Genomic DNA, 17,433 nt, shown 5'->3' with positions numbered 1-17,433 from the left:
TTGTTGATATGGCTTATGGCCTTTTGTTTAGTAAAACAAATCTGGATGTAAAAGGTAACAGGAGCCAAAACTAATATCATCCCCATCTTTTTATTTTTTAAATAAATAAATAAATTTAAGGACATGTTTGATAACTATTTTAGACAACGGTTTTCTGATTTATATATATAAAATGGAAAACACGTTTAATAATCAGAAACTGTTTTATGATTTTTGTTTTTATAAAAATAAAAAATAAAGTGTTTTTATAAAATATTTTTTTAATTATTTTCACTTGTTTTTTAAAAATCATTTAAAAATAATAATTATACATATAATAATAATAATAATAATAATAATAATAATAATTAAAAATAAAATTTTAAAGATAAAAATTATTTTTAAAAATATTCAAAAAGATTAAAAATATTTTAAATTTTCATATAAATTTTTATTTTATAAAATATAACTATTTTTAAAAACTGTTATTAAAAACTATCTTTTAGAATTATTTAAACAAATATTTACTCCGTCCAATCTCATGCACTCGTATCCCTATTGCCATATTGCTTTCTCATTTTAAGACATTTGGTTGTCAAATATAAATTTGAGTTTTTTTTTCTTTTTTTAATTTCTGCCTAAACATACTCTTCCAAATTATCAGATTATCAGGGGAAGGTGGGCCAGTTGATGGGCATTACTGGCCGGCACTAAGATCAGTAATAAAAGTGCACGAATTCGGCTAAACGATAACAATCGCTAACTCCCAGAACAGCTATTCATATCCATCCATTTTTATTTTTTATTTTTTGGATTTGTAAAGATGTTGTCTTGTAGACTGTTTGTCATCCCCTTTCCACTACCCACCTATGGCTCCAGCCTGCAACACTCTCTTTTTCTTCTTATTCTTCACATTCCCCCTTTCAATCTTCTCCGCAGCCTCCATCCACTTCCATCACCCACTTGACCCACTCACCCTACAGGAGCTCGACCAAGTCCGAACCATAATCACTGCATCGCACCACAACCTCACCTTCCATTACGTGGGCTTAGACGAACCAGACAAGTCAATCGTCGTCTCATGGCTCGCCCATCGCACAACCGCCAAAACACCACCTCGCCGAGCCCTCGTTATCGCCCGACTCAACCACCAAACCCATCAATTCATCGTGGACTTGTCCACCCACTCCATCGTTTCCGATGAAATCTACAGTGGTTCCGGATTCCCTATGCTCACTTTTGAAGAACAGACGGCTGCTAATTCATTGGCGCTAACGCACGCGCCGTTTCGGGCGTCTGTCGGCAGAAGGGGGCTTAAGATGGAGGAGATTGTGGGCTTAAGCTATACTGTGGGGTGGTACGGTGAGGAGGGGACTAGCAGAAGGATTGTGAAGGTTATGTTCTGTTACTTGGATGGGACAGTCAATTTATACATGAGGCCCATAGAGGGGATAACGGTGACCGTTGATTTAGACGAGATGAAGGTCATCGCATATCACGACAGATTGATGGTTCCCGTGCCTAAAGCAGATGGGACGGATTTCAGAGAATCGAAGCAGAAGCCGCCCTTTGGTCCACGTCTGAAGGGTATCACAGTCGTCCAACCAGATGGACCCAGTTTTACCATCCACGGCCACCAAATCAGGTAAAGTGATTGCCTAATAATACCTTTTCTTACTTATTTACCGATACTTATGTTTCTTCTGCCAAATTAAATCTATTAGATTATCAATTTGATGTTCTAATATTGTGAAAAAAAATCCTTTGAATCAACTATATTTCATGTGAGGCTATCAATTTAATCCAACATTTATATAAAATGAATTTTAATGTAGGTTCATAAATAAAAAAGGTTATTGCATAATGTTGCTATGAAATATGAATCAGTTGGGCGAATTGGGATTTCCACCTAGCATTCGACATGCGAGCGGGTCCGATCATATCAGTAGCGTCCATATACGATGTGGAGAAAAAAGAGCAGCGACGAGTTTTGTACAGAGGGTATATATCAGAGCTATTCGTCCCATACATGGACCTAACTGAAGAATGGTACTTTAGAACATTTTTTGATGCAGGCGAGTATGGGTTCGGGCTATGTGCCATGCCACTTCAGCCCCTCACAGACTGCCCAGAAAATGCAGTCTTCATGGATGGTTACGTGACTGGCCAGAATGGGACGCCTGTGAATATGACTAATGTTTTTTGTATCTTCGAACGCTATGCTGGGGATATCATGTGGCGTCACACAGAGGCTGAGATTCCTGGAAAATTGGTCTCTGTTTTCTCAAGACTAATATCCGATGTATGTATTTGTATATATAATTTAGAGATAATTTTATTGACTTTTTAAAAATGGATTTTGCAGATTACCGAGTCTCGGCCGGAGGTCAGTCTGGTGGTGAGGATGGTATCGGCTGTGGGCAACTATGACTATATCATTGACTGGGAATTCCTGCAAAGCGGCTCTATAAAACTTTCGGTAATTCAAATATTTCAGAGTTGGACGAGACAAAATTTGATAATATGCTTTTGGACATTTTCTATTTGAATCCAATCAACGCCACGTGTCTTGCTTTGTTTTCTTTATTTGGAAAGCATCTTTTGACTTTTCAAGCATTTCAGATTTGAATCCAGACAAAATCCCTCGCCCTGCGGAACAACCATGAAGAGCCACGTTGTTACTCTTTACTGTTAAAAGCTTAAAAGTGTTTTCACTTTTCACACAAGAGCATCTTTTTTATTACATTGCTGTAAATAGTAAATACACAAAACCTTAGAATAGTGCCTCCTAATTCTATAATTTTTTTAAAACATGTTAATATGACCGTTGTGTCTTTAAAAGTAACCTATCATTTGTCTTGCCAGGTTGGGTTGAGTGGGGTGCTTGAAGTGAGAGGGACCACTTATACTCACGTAGATCAAATACATGAGGAAGTCTATGGTACACTTTTGGCCGACAATACCCTTGGTGCATACCATGATCATTTCCTTACATACCATCTTGATCTTGACGTGGACGGTGATACCAACTCCTTTGTTAAGTCCAATTTGCGAAAGACGCTAGTGAGTGGCAACAGATCACCTAGGCGGAGTTATTGGACGGTTGTGAGCGAGACGGCTAAGAGAGAGTCTGATGCTAAGATCCAATTGGGTTTGAAGCCGGCTGAGCTTTTAGTCGTGAATCCGAACAAGAGAACAAAAGTTGGGAATTACGTGGGTTATCGTTTGATCCCAGGATCTGTTGTAGGCCCGCTTTTAACCGACGATGATTACTCGCAAAGGCGTGGAGCATTCACTAGATACAATGTTTGGGTCACACCCTACAATAAGTCTGAAAAATGGGTTGGAGGACTATACACTGATCAAAGCCGAGGGGATGACACTTTAGCTCAATGGAGCCTCAGGTACTGTCTGATCAACCTAATTAAAATTCGGAAATTTGCTTTATTTTAAAATCTAAAAAATGGAAACAATATTAAGAAAAATGCTTAATAACATACTGTTTTTAAATATATTTCTTTATAACTAAGTATTTAAGATGTTGAAAATGGTAAGAAGCAAATGAATATTACTTTGAGAAGCAGAAACATTTTACAATACCTAAACCTGGTTTTGGAGCACCATATTACATTAGGTGAAGCATTTTGATCTATTTGTTGATAGAGTTTGTTGTGGACATTAAATGCAGGGACAGGGAAATAGAAAACAAGGATATAGTTATGTGGTACACAATGGGCTTCCATCATGTGCCTTATCAAGAAGATTTTCCATTGATGCCAACGATAAGTGGGGGGTTTGAGCTGAGGCCGTCCAATTTCTTTGACAGCAATCCAGTTCTCAAAGTAAAGCCTCCCAGGCAAGTCAAGTGGCCAAGTTGTCCCACATCGATAAGCGACTTGCCTTAGATTATGCTTGGAGTACACTATGCATCATCCTATTAGTAATGATTTTAATATTTTTCCCAAGGATCATACCGTGTTTAAGATCATGTGGAGTAACTGTAGCAATTACGACTGCATATTTTGATGGGTTAATGAAAATAAAAAACACTCAATTGGCCCATTTCAAATAGGATGTTGTGATACTGATAATGAAGGTAGAAGAGTCGTGTAAAGAGGGGAATGCCATTTACTTAACTAGAAAAGGAAAGCAATTTAAAGATTCTTAGTCCTCAATGCAAGAAAGGGACTAAAAGAAATGGGAGGCTTAGCTGTGAAGTGTGTATTGCTCCTCACAAAGAAAAGCCAGCAAATCGCTGTAAAATGGGACACCAAAGTAATGGCTGCAATTATGATACGGCTCATATGTGTAGTTGTCACTTGTAGCACATGATTCAATATTTTTTTTTTTAAAAAAAAAACGTATCCTAATATATATTGTCAAACAGTGAACTGTTTGGAAGCACAACAATTGGATCAATTCTTTGTGGGGAATAAAGCAGCATCACAGAAGAATCCATGGCTAGTATTCCATTTCTTGCTCTAGGTCTTGCCCTACAGTGCTGCTTCATAGCCAGTCTTCCTCACCCCCTAGACCCTCTCAATCCGGCCGAAATCAACCACATAAGGCATATTATTCAGAAGTCTCATCTTGTTACTCTTCCTAACCTAACTTTCCATTTTGTTGATGTAGATGATCCCGAAAAAAGAGATGTTCTCAAGTGGCTATCTTCAAATAAACACAATGAGTCCTTTCCCCGTCGAGCCAAGGTGGTGGTTCGGGCAGGGGGAGAGACCCGTGAACTCGTTGTAGACTTGGCCACTAATTCAATCACATCAGAACATGTTTACAGAGGCCATGGTTACCCTCCATTCACTTATCAGGAGCTTTACCAAGCCAGCCAACTGCCCAAGAAGGACCCCAGGTTCAAAAACTCTATACTCAGAAGGGGCTTAAATCTATCTGAAGTCTCCTGCATACCATTAACAGTTGGTTGGTTTGGGGAACTTGTTGCTAAAAGAGCCCTTAAGATTGCAAGCTTTTACAGAGGAGGCACAGTTAACATCTATGCAAGACCAATTGGTGGTATAAGCATACTAATAGATGTTGAAACCATGCAAATTATAGAGTACATAGATAGATTTAAAACTGTAGTGCCTCCGGCCAAGGGCTCCGATTATCAATCAACAAAGCAGAAGCCTTCTTCCTTTCCATGTAATGAAACAGAGCGCGGGTTCACCATGGAAGGTCACAAGGTTAGATGGGGTAATTGGATGTTCCATGTAGGGTTCAATGCTCGGGCGGGTGTGATTATATCCACAGCTTCTGTATATGATGCAAAACAAAAGAGGTTCCGGCGTGTGCTATACAGAGGGCATGTCTCCGAGACTTTTGTCCCGTACATGGATCCTACAAGTGAATGGTATTTCAGGACTTTCATGGACATGGGCGAATACGGGTTTGGTCGATCTGCTGACACCCTTGAGCCACTGGCCGACTGTCCGGGAAATGCAGTGTATATGGATGGGTACATGGCTGGGGCAGACGGGCGGCCACAAAAGGTTGACAGAGCGATATGCATTTTTGAGCGGCATTCAGGGGATGTTGCTTGGAGACATACTGAAATTGGTGTCCCTGGACGAACGGTAAGGTGGTTTAAGTGTCTTTCGGTTTAGGGAAAATGTGATATGGATTATTGAATGGTTTTTGCAGATAAGAAGAGTGGAACCAGAAGTGAATTTGGTGGTCAGGATGGTGGCTACTGTTGGGAATTATGATTATGTCCTTGATTGGGAGTTCCAACAAAGTGGGTCAATCAAAGTAGGGGTAAGATCTACCTTATTATTACCTTTATGTCAATCAAAGTAGGGGTGAATGGCTCTATGACCATACCCACATGCATGTCATTAATTTTTCTGAAGTAAAACATGGATGCCCTTTATACTGTCAGGTTGGGCTCACTGGTGTTCTGGAAATGAAGGCCACATCATACACAAATACAGATCAGATACGGAAGGACGTGTTTGGTACGTTACTGGCAGATGATATCGTTGCCGTGAACCATGACCACTTTCTCACCTACTATCTCGACCTTGATGTTGACGGAATGGATAACTCTTTCATCAAAGCTAAGTTAGGAACAAGAAAGACAACAAGCGTTGGCATCAAATCTCCAAGGAAGAGTTACTGGTCGGTAGTCAAGAAAATGGCCAAGACGGAAGCTGAGGGTAGGATTCGATTGGGCTCGAAACCAGCGGAGTTGTTAGTAGTGAATACCAATAAAAAGACAAAAACAGGGAATTATGTGGGTTACCGATTGATTGCTGGACAACCGGTTTACTCCCTCTTATCCGATGACGATTATCCCCAAATTCGTGTGGCTTACACCAAGTATCAAATGTGGGTGACTGCTTATAACAAGTCAGAGAGGTGGGCTGGTGGGTTTTATGCTGATAGGAGTCGAGGAGATGATGAGCTGGCTGTTTGGAGCAACAGGTAAATTGGAAGTTCGATAAATAGTATCAGTAACAGATGATGACAGAATATATTTTAAGCCAATTCTTTTTAACATTTGTTGTTGTGTGCAGGAATAGAAGCATCGCAAACAAAGATGTAGTAGTATGGTACACAGTAGGGTTCCATCACATTCCCTACCAGGAAGATTACCCGGCAATGCCCACACTTCACGACGGATTCCAACTCCGGCCGGCTAACTTTTTTGAACGCAACCCATTGCTCCGATGATTTTCTTCAACAAAGTTGTAGTAGAGCTGTGATGGGCCTGCTCTATGTTGTATTTTCAACTGACCACGATTCAAGGCCTGGTCATATCAGGGGGCTCTTACCCAGTTCTGGGTCAGCAACAAATTGGGCTTCAGTTGATTCACTCCTTCATCTAGATGATGATACTAGTCTCATTTAAGTATTAGTTAATTTTAAAACTGATGCTACAAAAATGGAATTCTTAAATTAGTTAACTTTATAAATTGATGTCACAAAAATGTAATTCTTATATTAAAATGTTTATCCAAGAATGGAATTCTTATAAATATATTGTATGATATGTTGTGGAGAAGAATTAAATATTTTTAGATTTTGAATATTAGAACATTTTGGGGAACAAACATGATGTTTTATATGAGAAATGCTGTAAAAGCAAGTATTTTGGGTTGTCATAACCAAGTGACACCTGACATTTTGAGAAGTAAAAGGCAATCTCATAGCCACAACACTTAATGCAATATAGTAGATTTTAAATTCGATTGACTCCACCATCCTAATTTCAAAGTGCATAAAGCTTTACTCTCAAACCAAGGATCCCATAATAATTGTTTAATGATATATTAATGAAGTATGTGATAACATGTGTCTTTCAACAAGAAGTATGATAAAATTTACCAAATGGGTCAAACCAAGACACCATAAAAAACCTAAGATTAGAGTGGGCTAAGGCATGTGTAATATCTAAGTATTTATTCATCTTACACTACCTTTATTTGTTTATCTTTTTATTAACTGCCTATAACTCACGACCATTGGCAAGAGGTCGGCCAAATTGGCCACCCAACTTTAACTAGTTTTCTTTTGTATTAAAGAGGAGGTTGGATTCTAAGATGAACCCACAATTTTTTTAAGAGAGTGTAATAGATTAGTATCATCAATAGAAATCAATGATCATGGTGCAAACTCGTACAAATGGTAAACAGATATAGGATGACTTTGCACCTTCCATACAACTCTAATAGTGGATAAATATAATAGAAAAATAGATGAACAAAGAAAGGGAGGAAACCTATGGAAAATAGAGAAATTGTCGAAAAATAACGAGGTGGAGGAAACTTCTGGAAAATAGAGAAATTGTCCAAAAAAAAAAAATGAGGTGTTGGCTCAAGAAAATGTAAGGCTTAAAGGGCAATTAGATGATGTTACTCATTAACTCACTCGATAGTCATCCATGAAAAATTGCATGCAAGAGAACAAGCAACACAAGAGAGGGAGTAAGGAAATATTTCACAAATTGTAAGCAATTAAGGCAAGCTAGAGACCATGACAACCTTGCTATCCTCAAGGTAGGCCTTTTTAGGCAATCAAATTCAGGCTTGACAAAGGCCCTTGCTCATAAAAGGAAGGATATGGAACCCACTCTTCGTACCATGCAATAAATCGCTTCGACACCTTTTATTGACCCTTAAAAGATTTGTTATTCCCAAATTCAACATGTTTAGTAGGATTGGAGACCTTAAGCATCTAATACACATACATCAAATGATGGCATTGATGCATGATAAGTCTCTTCAAGCACTTATCCTATCATAATCATGAGGATTCGCCATCCTCCTATCAAATAGTTTTTCTTTTATCCTAAATAGGGATGACAACATGGTGGGTTTAAGATGGGTCGCTTTTATTCTAACCTCACCCCTTTTATTTTAAATAATTATCATCCCCATTTTGTTAAAAAAATTAAACAGGATGGGACGGGAAAGCCAGTGTAAGAAATTCTCATACTTGTTCCATTCCACACATTTAATTTTTTTATTTTAGAAAATTTTTTATTTTTATTTTTAAAAATCATTTTCATTTTTTTAATTTTATATATATATATATATGTTTGTGATAAATAATTAAATTATTATATTTTTTATAACTTATTTTATTGAAAAATATTTTATTATTTTTATTATTATCTATATATTAAAAATAGGAACATAAAAAATAATTTATATTGAATCGGGTGGAACAAGGCAATATTTGAACCTACCTTGAACCCATCACAAGTTTAAAAAAAAAATCTCAAATTCATTTATTTAAATTTCAAACTTGCCTCATTAGGGACAGGATGGAGCGGATACCCGAAAAAACCCATCCATTATCATCCCTAATCCTAAACACTCATCTACAATATTACAAAAAGGAAAATAGAATTCATTTGAATAGTGTAAACATTAATTCAATTCATTACCAAAGATATTCATGAAAATACCTAAGCTAAATTCGAAAACTAAAACTAAAACTAGTCACGTTATGACTTCAATTAAATTTAAAATAAAAAAACCAAAAACAATGCAAGATTAAATTATCTCTAGTTCATTCTTGATGCCTTCATTGTTAAGCCTATTTTTTAGTCGCCTAAGCATAAATGTAGTATAAACCACAACAATCCAATTTTAAGACAATGTGAAAGTCATTTTTCCATCATGAAAAAAAGAAAAAAAGAAAGCATAAAATGGGTTTTAAAAAAACCAAAGGTTTCCATTGAAATCCAAAACACTTCAATAGAGAAAAACAACATGTAATGCATCCAAGAGAAATTTTAATAACCTAAACAAGCATGATTAAAGTAAAAAATTTATCCCCAAGATGTTTCGTAGGAATCCCAACACTTGGGAATCCAACAAATGATACAGACCTAAATTTGAATGGTGGCTATCAAGTGGGAAGGTTAGAAACATGTCTTGGATGTGATAACCAATGAAACTAAACTCTACAAGGCACCAAAATGGGCTTGGGACCATTTAAGAACTGGTGAGGCTTGTTAAAAATCAAAGTGGAAGTGGGTTCATGGGAACCACTGGGCCGCAAGACTCATTTGTGGCTAACCAAGAAAGAAATGGAACAGGGCCCAATCAAAGCCCAATATTATTTGTGACATGACTTGATGCAATATATCATTCTTTCCGTTACAGGTTCTTGATGTGGGATTGCTTTTTCAAAGCTAAATAGAAAAAAACTCCTAAACATGTGGTGCCATGATCTCAACCTTCGGGTATAAAATGGTTATCTTCTGCCACTCCACCAAACATGCTTTACTACATAAATTTATACATATTTGTTTCATTGATATATTGTGTCAAATTTTCTATAAATATTTTTTGAAATTTCCGTAAAATCTAGTTACCCATATATTCATAAAAATTGATATTTTTATTTTTGATTTGTATTAACTTATAAATTCCAAATAAAACCTATGAATTCAAGATATTTGAATTTAGCCACTAACTTTTCAAATTTGTAGTTTGCTTGAGTTGAAATCAAGTTTATGAATCCAAAAATTTTGAATTTGAGCATTACCTTATTCAATTTTCATCTTGCTCAATCTAGAATTGAAGTTTCCATCTCAAAATTTTAGAGTTAAGTCATCAGACTTTATTTTCTTGAGTTTCCTAAAATCGAATCTCATCAAGGTTTTGAAATGATACACTGACCTTATATATATATATATATATATATATTGTAATTTCTTTGAATTTAAAAATGAATTTTTGGTAGTAGTGCAAATCACATCAAAATTTCGAAGTTGAATATCCTCATGGGGTTCTCAATTTATTAAAATTTCATCTCGGGTTAAAAATAAGAAACCTAATGAATTTACCTTGAGGGATGCTTGCTTTGTCATCTTGAGTTCATGAGAGAATTACCATGTAGGTGTTACCTCGAGGATTCATGTTTCACAGGAAACATACAATGACTTCATGCTTTTTGTAAAATTTGTACACTCTTTCAAACTTAGGTATCAAACAAATGCTCAAGGCAATGCCCATGCACTTTGAATTTGTATGTTGTCTTTGGATGGGGAAGACTTTTTTCGTGACATAAAGGCCATTGGAAAGAAAGATGTGAAACTTGGAGTCATAAAGTAGCACCTCGCCCTTGTACTTGAGCTCTTCGTGCAAGACGAGTTTATTATGATAGAATTTGCTCTTCTTCCTTGCATGCCTTATAAGTTATAACTATCACAAAATTCCTTTTTATTTTTATGTCTCTAATTTATTCAGATTATATTTCCTCTCTACCCCAACTATGTCATTAGATTTATTATAAATCTTATGTAGTTTTTTTTTTTTTTTTAAAAAAAATAGTACTTGAGTGAAATCTATATATTTTATTATAAAGATTAAAAGTATTTTATAATTCAAACATTAAATAAAATAATAAACAAGTGTAAAATTTCAATTTACTTACTATATTATAATTAAAATTAAATAATTAAATAGTTTAGATTTAAAAAATTAAAGTAATTAAAAGTACTTTAAAATAGTACATTTATAAATTTAAATTGTAAATAATTCAAATGGATTATAATCATGTTAACAAGATAGATGAGTTAGAATAGCTTAATAAATTTAACATATTAGAATTATATTTACAAGTTATTCCTCTCAATTTATATGTAATTCAACTTAATCCATTTACTGAATAAGTTATATTATATTCAGTATTTGAAATATTGAAAAATTTTGGCGATATTTCGTTTATTGGCCGACTTTGACACAAATAATTTTAGTATTTTTATGAAAATATAATCGATATTTATTTTGCACGCCCACTACGCATTATTATTTATTTTGCAAGCCAAAAGGTTTAAGTCCAATCCCTAGTTACCATTGGACTAAGATATTCTTTGCTAATATATGTTCAATGTAAATTTGTTAAGGTTGATCATTAAAAATAACCTAATTTAAAAATCACATGGGTATCATAATTTATTTCACACTATTAAATATATTTGAATTAAATAAATTATAGTTTTAATATTAAATGTATTATCATTTATCTTGTTAATCATATTTTAAAAAATTACTATCACTTCACTTTTAAATTTTTTATATTTACCATTTTTATTTTGAATGTTTTTATTTTAAAATATTAAAGATATAAATTTATTTAAAAAAAACTAAAATATAAATAATAATGATAATAATAAATTTCTAATATTTTTTAAATTAAAATTAATTTGATAAGATAAATAATAAATTATATATTAAGACCAATATATCCTTACATATAGATATTTTTCTTCATAATAATATTTATGTCAATTACATTTATAAAATAACTTTAATATATATATATATATATATATATATATATATATATATATATATATATATATATATATATATATATATATATATATTATAATTTTTTTCAAATATTTTTTTATGAATTTTAAATAATTTTTACTTCACCAATATTTTTGTCAAAATATTCACGATATTTCTCTTATATTTTTTTAATATATACATAAAATCTATCGATATATTTGTATTTACCAATGTTTCAAACCTTGAATATATTATCCCTATAATAAAATGAGAGGGTTGGCAAACTTGTATTCGCAGTGCTTTTGAAAACCTTCAATGGTTTTTTGGTAGTGTCTTGATCTGTGCTGGGGATTAGGCGCTTTATTCAAGTTGGGTAAGTCATATCGTCTCTTTTATATAGGATGTGAGCCAGGTTATAACGGAAAGGTGATAGTTCCTTATTGGGTGTCTGTATTTTTGTCTATTCACATATATAGAAAATGCATCAAACTGTGTTGAATTTCTTTTTGTTGAGATATCAAAATGAATTGTATTTGCTTTGTATTCAATTGTTTCCACTGCCCAGCCCCACATCAGGGCCTGTGAGTTTTCCAATAGGGCCAACCCCAGGCGGCCGTCCAACTTCTTCAAGGTTTGATAGTGCCTCTAACTCAAATTAGACACGCACTCTCCAATATTGGGGATGTTTTGGATTGGGTCCAAGGGCAATAATGTTACCATGTTGGCATCCTAAGCATTTGTCGCTGTGCCGTAAAGGCTGACTCTATGCCGTAAAGGCTTAGAATTGACTGAGGAATTTTCCACAACCGCTTCATGCCGTACGGTCCTACAGACCAATTAAAAGGGAGAATTATGTTTTGGACCAACTGGTCCAAAAATTAATATTTGACCCATATAACTTTCATAATTGATGAAAATGATATGAAATGTTAAAATATCAATATATCCTTTAAATTTCTATACATTGCCTTTTAAGGATATAAAATAATGATGGACTAAAATAGCCAATGACTTTTCACATAAGGTTTTTTTTTTGTCTTTATTGCACCATTATTCATGCAACCATAATAATTCTATTTTAACAATTTGAATTTTTCATTATTTTAAATTTTTTATTTATAAATAATTAAAAATCAACATTATTTTCTATTTTAAATTATAAATAAAAAAAATTATGTTCAAAAACTATTTTAAAAATTACTTTCTAAAAAATAGTAATATGATTTATATTTTTTATATTTTCTTTTTGAAAAAACATTTAATTAAAAAAATGAAAACTATTTTAAAAAATAAAAATTGAAAAACTTATTTAGTACTATTTTTTATATAAAAATAATTAAAAGAATTAAATTTCATTCATTGATTATCCATTTTTATTTTTTTCCATTATTTATTTTAATAAAAAAATATAATATGTTTACGATTAAACAAATAAATTGATCAATTATGTGTTTTTTGTGGGACTATCTTTTATATGAAAAATAACTAAATTATATATATTTATTACTCTTTTTAATTTTATTTTCTTTATTTATTTTTTGTCTAATAGAAAATTTTAATATATCCATAATTAACAAAGTAATAATAAATCAATTGTGCACATTTTAATCTATTAAAATAAATTACTTTATAATTTAATAAATAAAATGAAATAAGTAAATAAATTTGGGGTTATTTCTTTTTTTTTTTAACATATCCTATATCAATATTTTTTATGATTAAATAAATTTTTTATTTTTTATTTCTTTAATTCCAAAAATAAAATGAAATAAATAAATAAATTTGGAATTTTCCAATTGATCTTATATTTATATTTCTTATGGTTAAATAAATTTTTTTATTCTTTTTTGTTTATTTCCAAAAATAAAATGAAATAAATAAATAAATTTGGCTTAAATAATAGTTTTTAAGTAATTTCTTTGTCTTATTTTTAATTACATTTTGCATTGAAAATAAAATAAAATAACGTTTTATTTGAGTCATTGTACAAGGTATTTACACTAAGTGTACATGACAAATATACTAACTGTATAAGGGTGTACAAAACTATTATTTGTAAAATATTTTAAGTGATTATGAAAAACTTGTTTGTTTATTTCCCCTAACCGAGGATAAATGACATTCCTTACACACATTAGTTAAACATACATTCATCTCATACACTTTATCTAACTTGTATATGATTATTTTAATAGGTACCTCACTTATAATAATTGTAAAACAAAATTATATAACAATTTTTCTTCTTTTTTAAAACCAAAGCAATGCAAACATGGTTAATCGACCTATTGTTAGATATTCATGAGATGATGAATGAAATTTGAGTTATTGTATAAGGGTATTACACTAACTGTACAAGACAAATTTACTAATTGTACAAGGGTGTACAAGACTACTTTTTGTTAAAAATTTTAAGTGATTTTGAAAAACTTACTCATTTTTTTCCACTCAAATATTTTTTCCTGACTCAAATTCTCTCACTCAAGAATTGTTTCGAATTTTATTTTTAAATTTCATCATCAAATTTTTGTAATTGCATATTTTGTTTTTGTAGTTTTAACAATGTTTTTTCTTTCCACTATTTTTATTTTTATTTTTTGTGAAATTTTATCCCAATGAATCTATATTTAAAATTATAATAATATTTATCAAAATTTTTACTAAGATTATCTTTAATTTTTTTAATATATTTATACTCATTTATTTAAAAAATGAAAAACTAATTTTTTTTGTAAACATGTTCTATTACTTTTCAAGTAAAAAATTAAATAAGTTTGAAAGTCAATAAAAATAAATAAATACCACTTTCAATAATTTTTTAGATAAAATTTTATATAATATATTTTATTTAAAATTTAATTTCTAAAGTTTTACTAAAAAATTGTATTGACGATTTTCTTGTTGTGAATCAAAATACTTTGCATTAGTCTATCTAGATAAGAAAAATTATTAATATAATATTAGAACTTCATATCTTAGTTATTTTTTTCAATAAATTTATCTTTTTAAAAATTTTAAAATAAAAACATTAAAAATTAAAAAGCTAAAAGTATATATATATATAATAGAGTGAAGTGATAGTCAATTTTTTTTTTAAAATATGGTTAATGTAGAAAATATAAAAAATAATTAAAAATAAGAGAAAAATATAAATGAAAGGGTAATATAAATTTAAAATAAAAAATAAAAAATAAATACAAAAAGATAAAAAATATTTGGATGAAAAATCCAAAAATTTTTATCATTGCTTATAATAAGAGCAAAAAGATTCAATATATATATAAAATAGGGTGAGGTGATAGTCAATTTTAATTTTTTTTAAATATGATTAATGTAGAAAATATAAAAAATAATTAAAAATAAAAGAAAAATATAAATAAAAGGGTAATATAAATTTAAAATAAAAAATAAAACTAAAAGATAAATACAAAAAGATAAAAAAATATTTGAATGAAAAATCTTAAAATTTTTATTATTGCTTATAATAAGAGCAAAAAGATTCAATATCTTTAAAAATAAAAAACACAAAAACATTATTACTTTTTATTTGACATAAAATAGAAATATAGATTGGAAGAAAAAAAAAAGTTAGAAATGAGTAATACTTAATAGGGAATAGAAAAAGGAAAAAAAAAACATAAAAAAATTGAAATTCACACTCACTTATATCTGATAAGGGTTAAATATATTTTAGGGATTAATGAAAGATAATATCCTTTATTTTAATTTTGATATTTTATTTAGGTCTTAGGCTTAAATATAAATGATATATGGACTAAATGTTAATTTTTAGAACAAGTCGACGAAAACATAATTCTCCCTTTCACCGTGTTGGCATCCTAAGCATTTGTCGCTGTGCCGTAAAGGTCTGTGCCGTAAATGCTTAGAATTGACCTGAGGAAATTTCCACAACGACTTCCATGACCAGATGCCGTGGAAGATGGCGAACGGTCCCATCCTTGTCAGACCAATTAAAATTAGATAAGGATCAAATCATATCGAAGTGGTGCTGTAGAGTTGCCCCAGCACTGGATAAGCTCCTATTTGACTATTCTGGTACTCTGAGCCATTCCACTTGCCTTCTCTTCCTTCCTTCAAATGATTCAAATATTGACAGCTCAACAAACAGGAATTAGGATTAATTGTAACGAATGGTTTTGCTCTTATCAGAATATGTGGTAAGGGGCGTGTTTTAGATTCAAGGCTGGCAGTACGAATTAATTGTAAGGTTATATGGATTGTCCAGGAAACTGTACCCACTGGATTTTCAGTTAAAAGCAATGGCGTCCATTATTCAACTTCTTCATTGAAAAAAAGGGCCTTACTGGGTTTCTCTGAATACATGATTTGAGAATATGTGGTAATTGCATTTATATGTATAATAGTCAACATCTTGCAACTTACGTATTTGTTTTTAATTTTTACAAGTTTCTTTTAAAGTCGTATTGGATTTTTCCTTTTTTTGGATTTTAGGTTATGTTTGATTTTTAAAAAATTTGAGAAAAAATAAAATAGAGAAAATAAATAAATAAATAAAAGAATAAATATAAATTTAATAAATTATATTTTATATATTTTTTAAATTCATTTTTTATTATAATAAAATTAAATAATTTAAAATTTTTAAAATTTATTTATTTATAATAATAAAATTAGATACAAGAAAACCACATTCTTTAACAATATTCTTTCACATTCTTTAAAATCATACTTAGTAACGGTAATTTTAAAGTTATTTTTAAAAACTAATATTATGATTTATCATTTTCTTTTTAAAACTATAATTATTAATTGTGGTTTTAAAATAATTTTATACAAATATCCTTAAAATCATAGTCATGGACCGTAGTTTTATAATTTTTTTTAAAGAAAATTTTAAAAGCATTTTTAAAACTATAGTTACTAATTGTAGTTCTAAAAAAGATTTTTAAAATAACTTTAAAATTACAATACCATGAAAAATTATAATGAACTATGGTTTAAGGATATTTTGGAAACTACACTTATTAACTGTGATTTTAAAGAAAATTTTGAAAATATTTTTAAAACCATAATTGTGGTTAGAAAGAATATTTTAAAAATAATTTTAAAATTACAATGTCGATTATGAAAAATTGCAACCGACTATGGTTTAAAGATATTTTTGAAACCATAATTATTAATTGTGATTTTAAAGAAAAATTTAAAAATAATTTTAAGATCATAATATTAGTTTGTAAAAATAATTTTAAAACCATAATTATTAACTATGATTTTAAAGAAAATTAAAAAAAATTATAAAAACACAATTTATGATTGGAGCTTTAAAGATGTTTGTGTAAAATTATTTAGAAACCACAGTTACTAATTATGGTATTAAAAAAAATTTAATTTTTTTTTAAATCACAATACTAGTATTTAAAAATAACTTTAAAATCATAATTATTAATTGTGCTTCTAATTTTTATTTTTAAAAAACAAAGAAATTGTAAAATCATAGTCATTAAGAGTTTTATGATTATTAGGAATTTAAAATTACAGGTGATTTTTTATACTTAAAAAAAAAAAAAGCCACATGTGGTTAGAAAAGATTAAAATGTAAATATTTTGAGGGACACTATTCTCATTCTTTTTTTCTTTCAAAGTATTCTTTGTTGGTAGACATCCTCATCTTCGATTCTTTGCCAAAGGCTTGCGACTTGGACTGTAC

At 30.6% G+C, this 17,433-nt stretch overlaps 1 protein-coding gene and 1 non-coding gene across 3 annotated transcripts; both read left to right on the top strand.

The window, feature by feature from the left end:
• Positions 1-735: 735 nt before the first annotated feature.
• On the top strand, positions 736-5,135 carry LOC100251211 (amine oxidase [copper-containing] alpha 3, peroxisomal). Of its 2 annotated transcripts, XM_010651588.3 has the most exons (6): positions 736-1,624; positions 1,867-2,251; positions 2,345-2,458; positions 2,845-3,383; positions 3,668-3,835; positions 4,612-5,135. In XM_010651588.3, the coding sequence occupies exons 1-6, from the start codon at positions 849-851 to the stop codon at positions 4,613-4,615; spliced, it is 1,986 nt and encodes a 661-aa protein (XP_010649890.1). In that variant the 5' UTR covers positions 736-848; the 3' UTR covers positions 4,616-5,135. The 2 variants fall into 2 exon arrangements, with proteins under 2 accessions (XP_010649890.1, XP_002278327.1); XM_002278291.4 differs by lacking the exon at positions 4,612-5,135 and having other exon boundaries at positions 3,668-4,048.
• Positions 5,034-7,029, top strand: LOC100256366 (primary amine oxidase 1). Its single transcript, XR_009465648.1, has 3 exons — positions 5,034-5,745; positions 5,870-6,414; positions 6,507-7,029. It is a non-coding gene; the product is annotated as a primary amine oxidase 1 (transcript).
• Positions 7,030-17,433: the final 10,404 nt, after the last annotated feature.

The sequence above is a fragment of the Vitis vinifera genome, chromosome 5, assembly GCF_030704535.1.
Source record: "Vitis vinifera cultivar Pinot Noir 40024 chromosome 5, ASM3070453v1".
NCBI lineage: Eukaryota > Viridiplantae > Streptophyta > Magnoliopsida > Vitales > Vitaceae > Vitis > Vitis vinifera.
Note: the sequence above shows the minus strand (reverse complement) of the source record. Positions and strands in the feature narration are given on the sequence as shown.

Coding starts and splice junctions, on each gene's coding strand:
- LOC100251211 (XM_002278291.4), top strand. CDS start 849: ATGGCTCCAGCCTGCAACACTCTCTTTTTCTTCTTATTCTTCACATTC. Junction 1,625..1,866: donor ATCCACGGCCACCAAATCAG/GTAAAGTGATTG, acceptor AATATGAATCAG/TTGGGCGAATTGGGATTTCC. Junction 3,384..3,667: donor TTAGCTCAATGGAGCCTCAG/GTACTGTCTGAT, acceptor CATTAAATGCAG/GGACAGGGAAATAGAAAACA.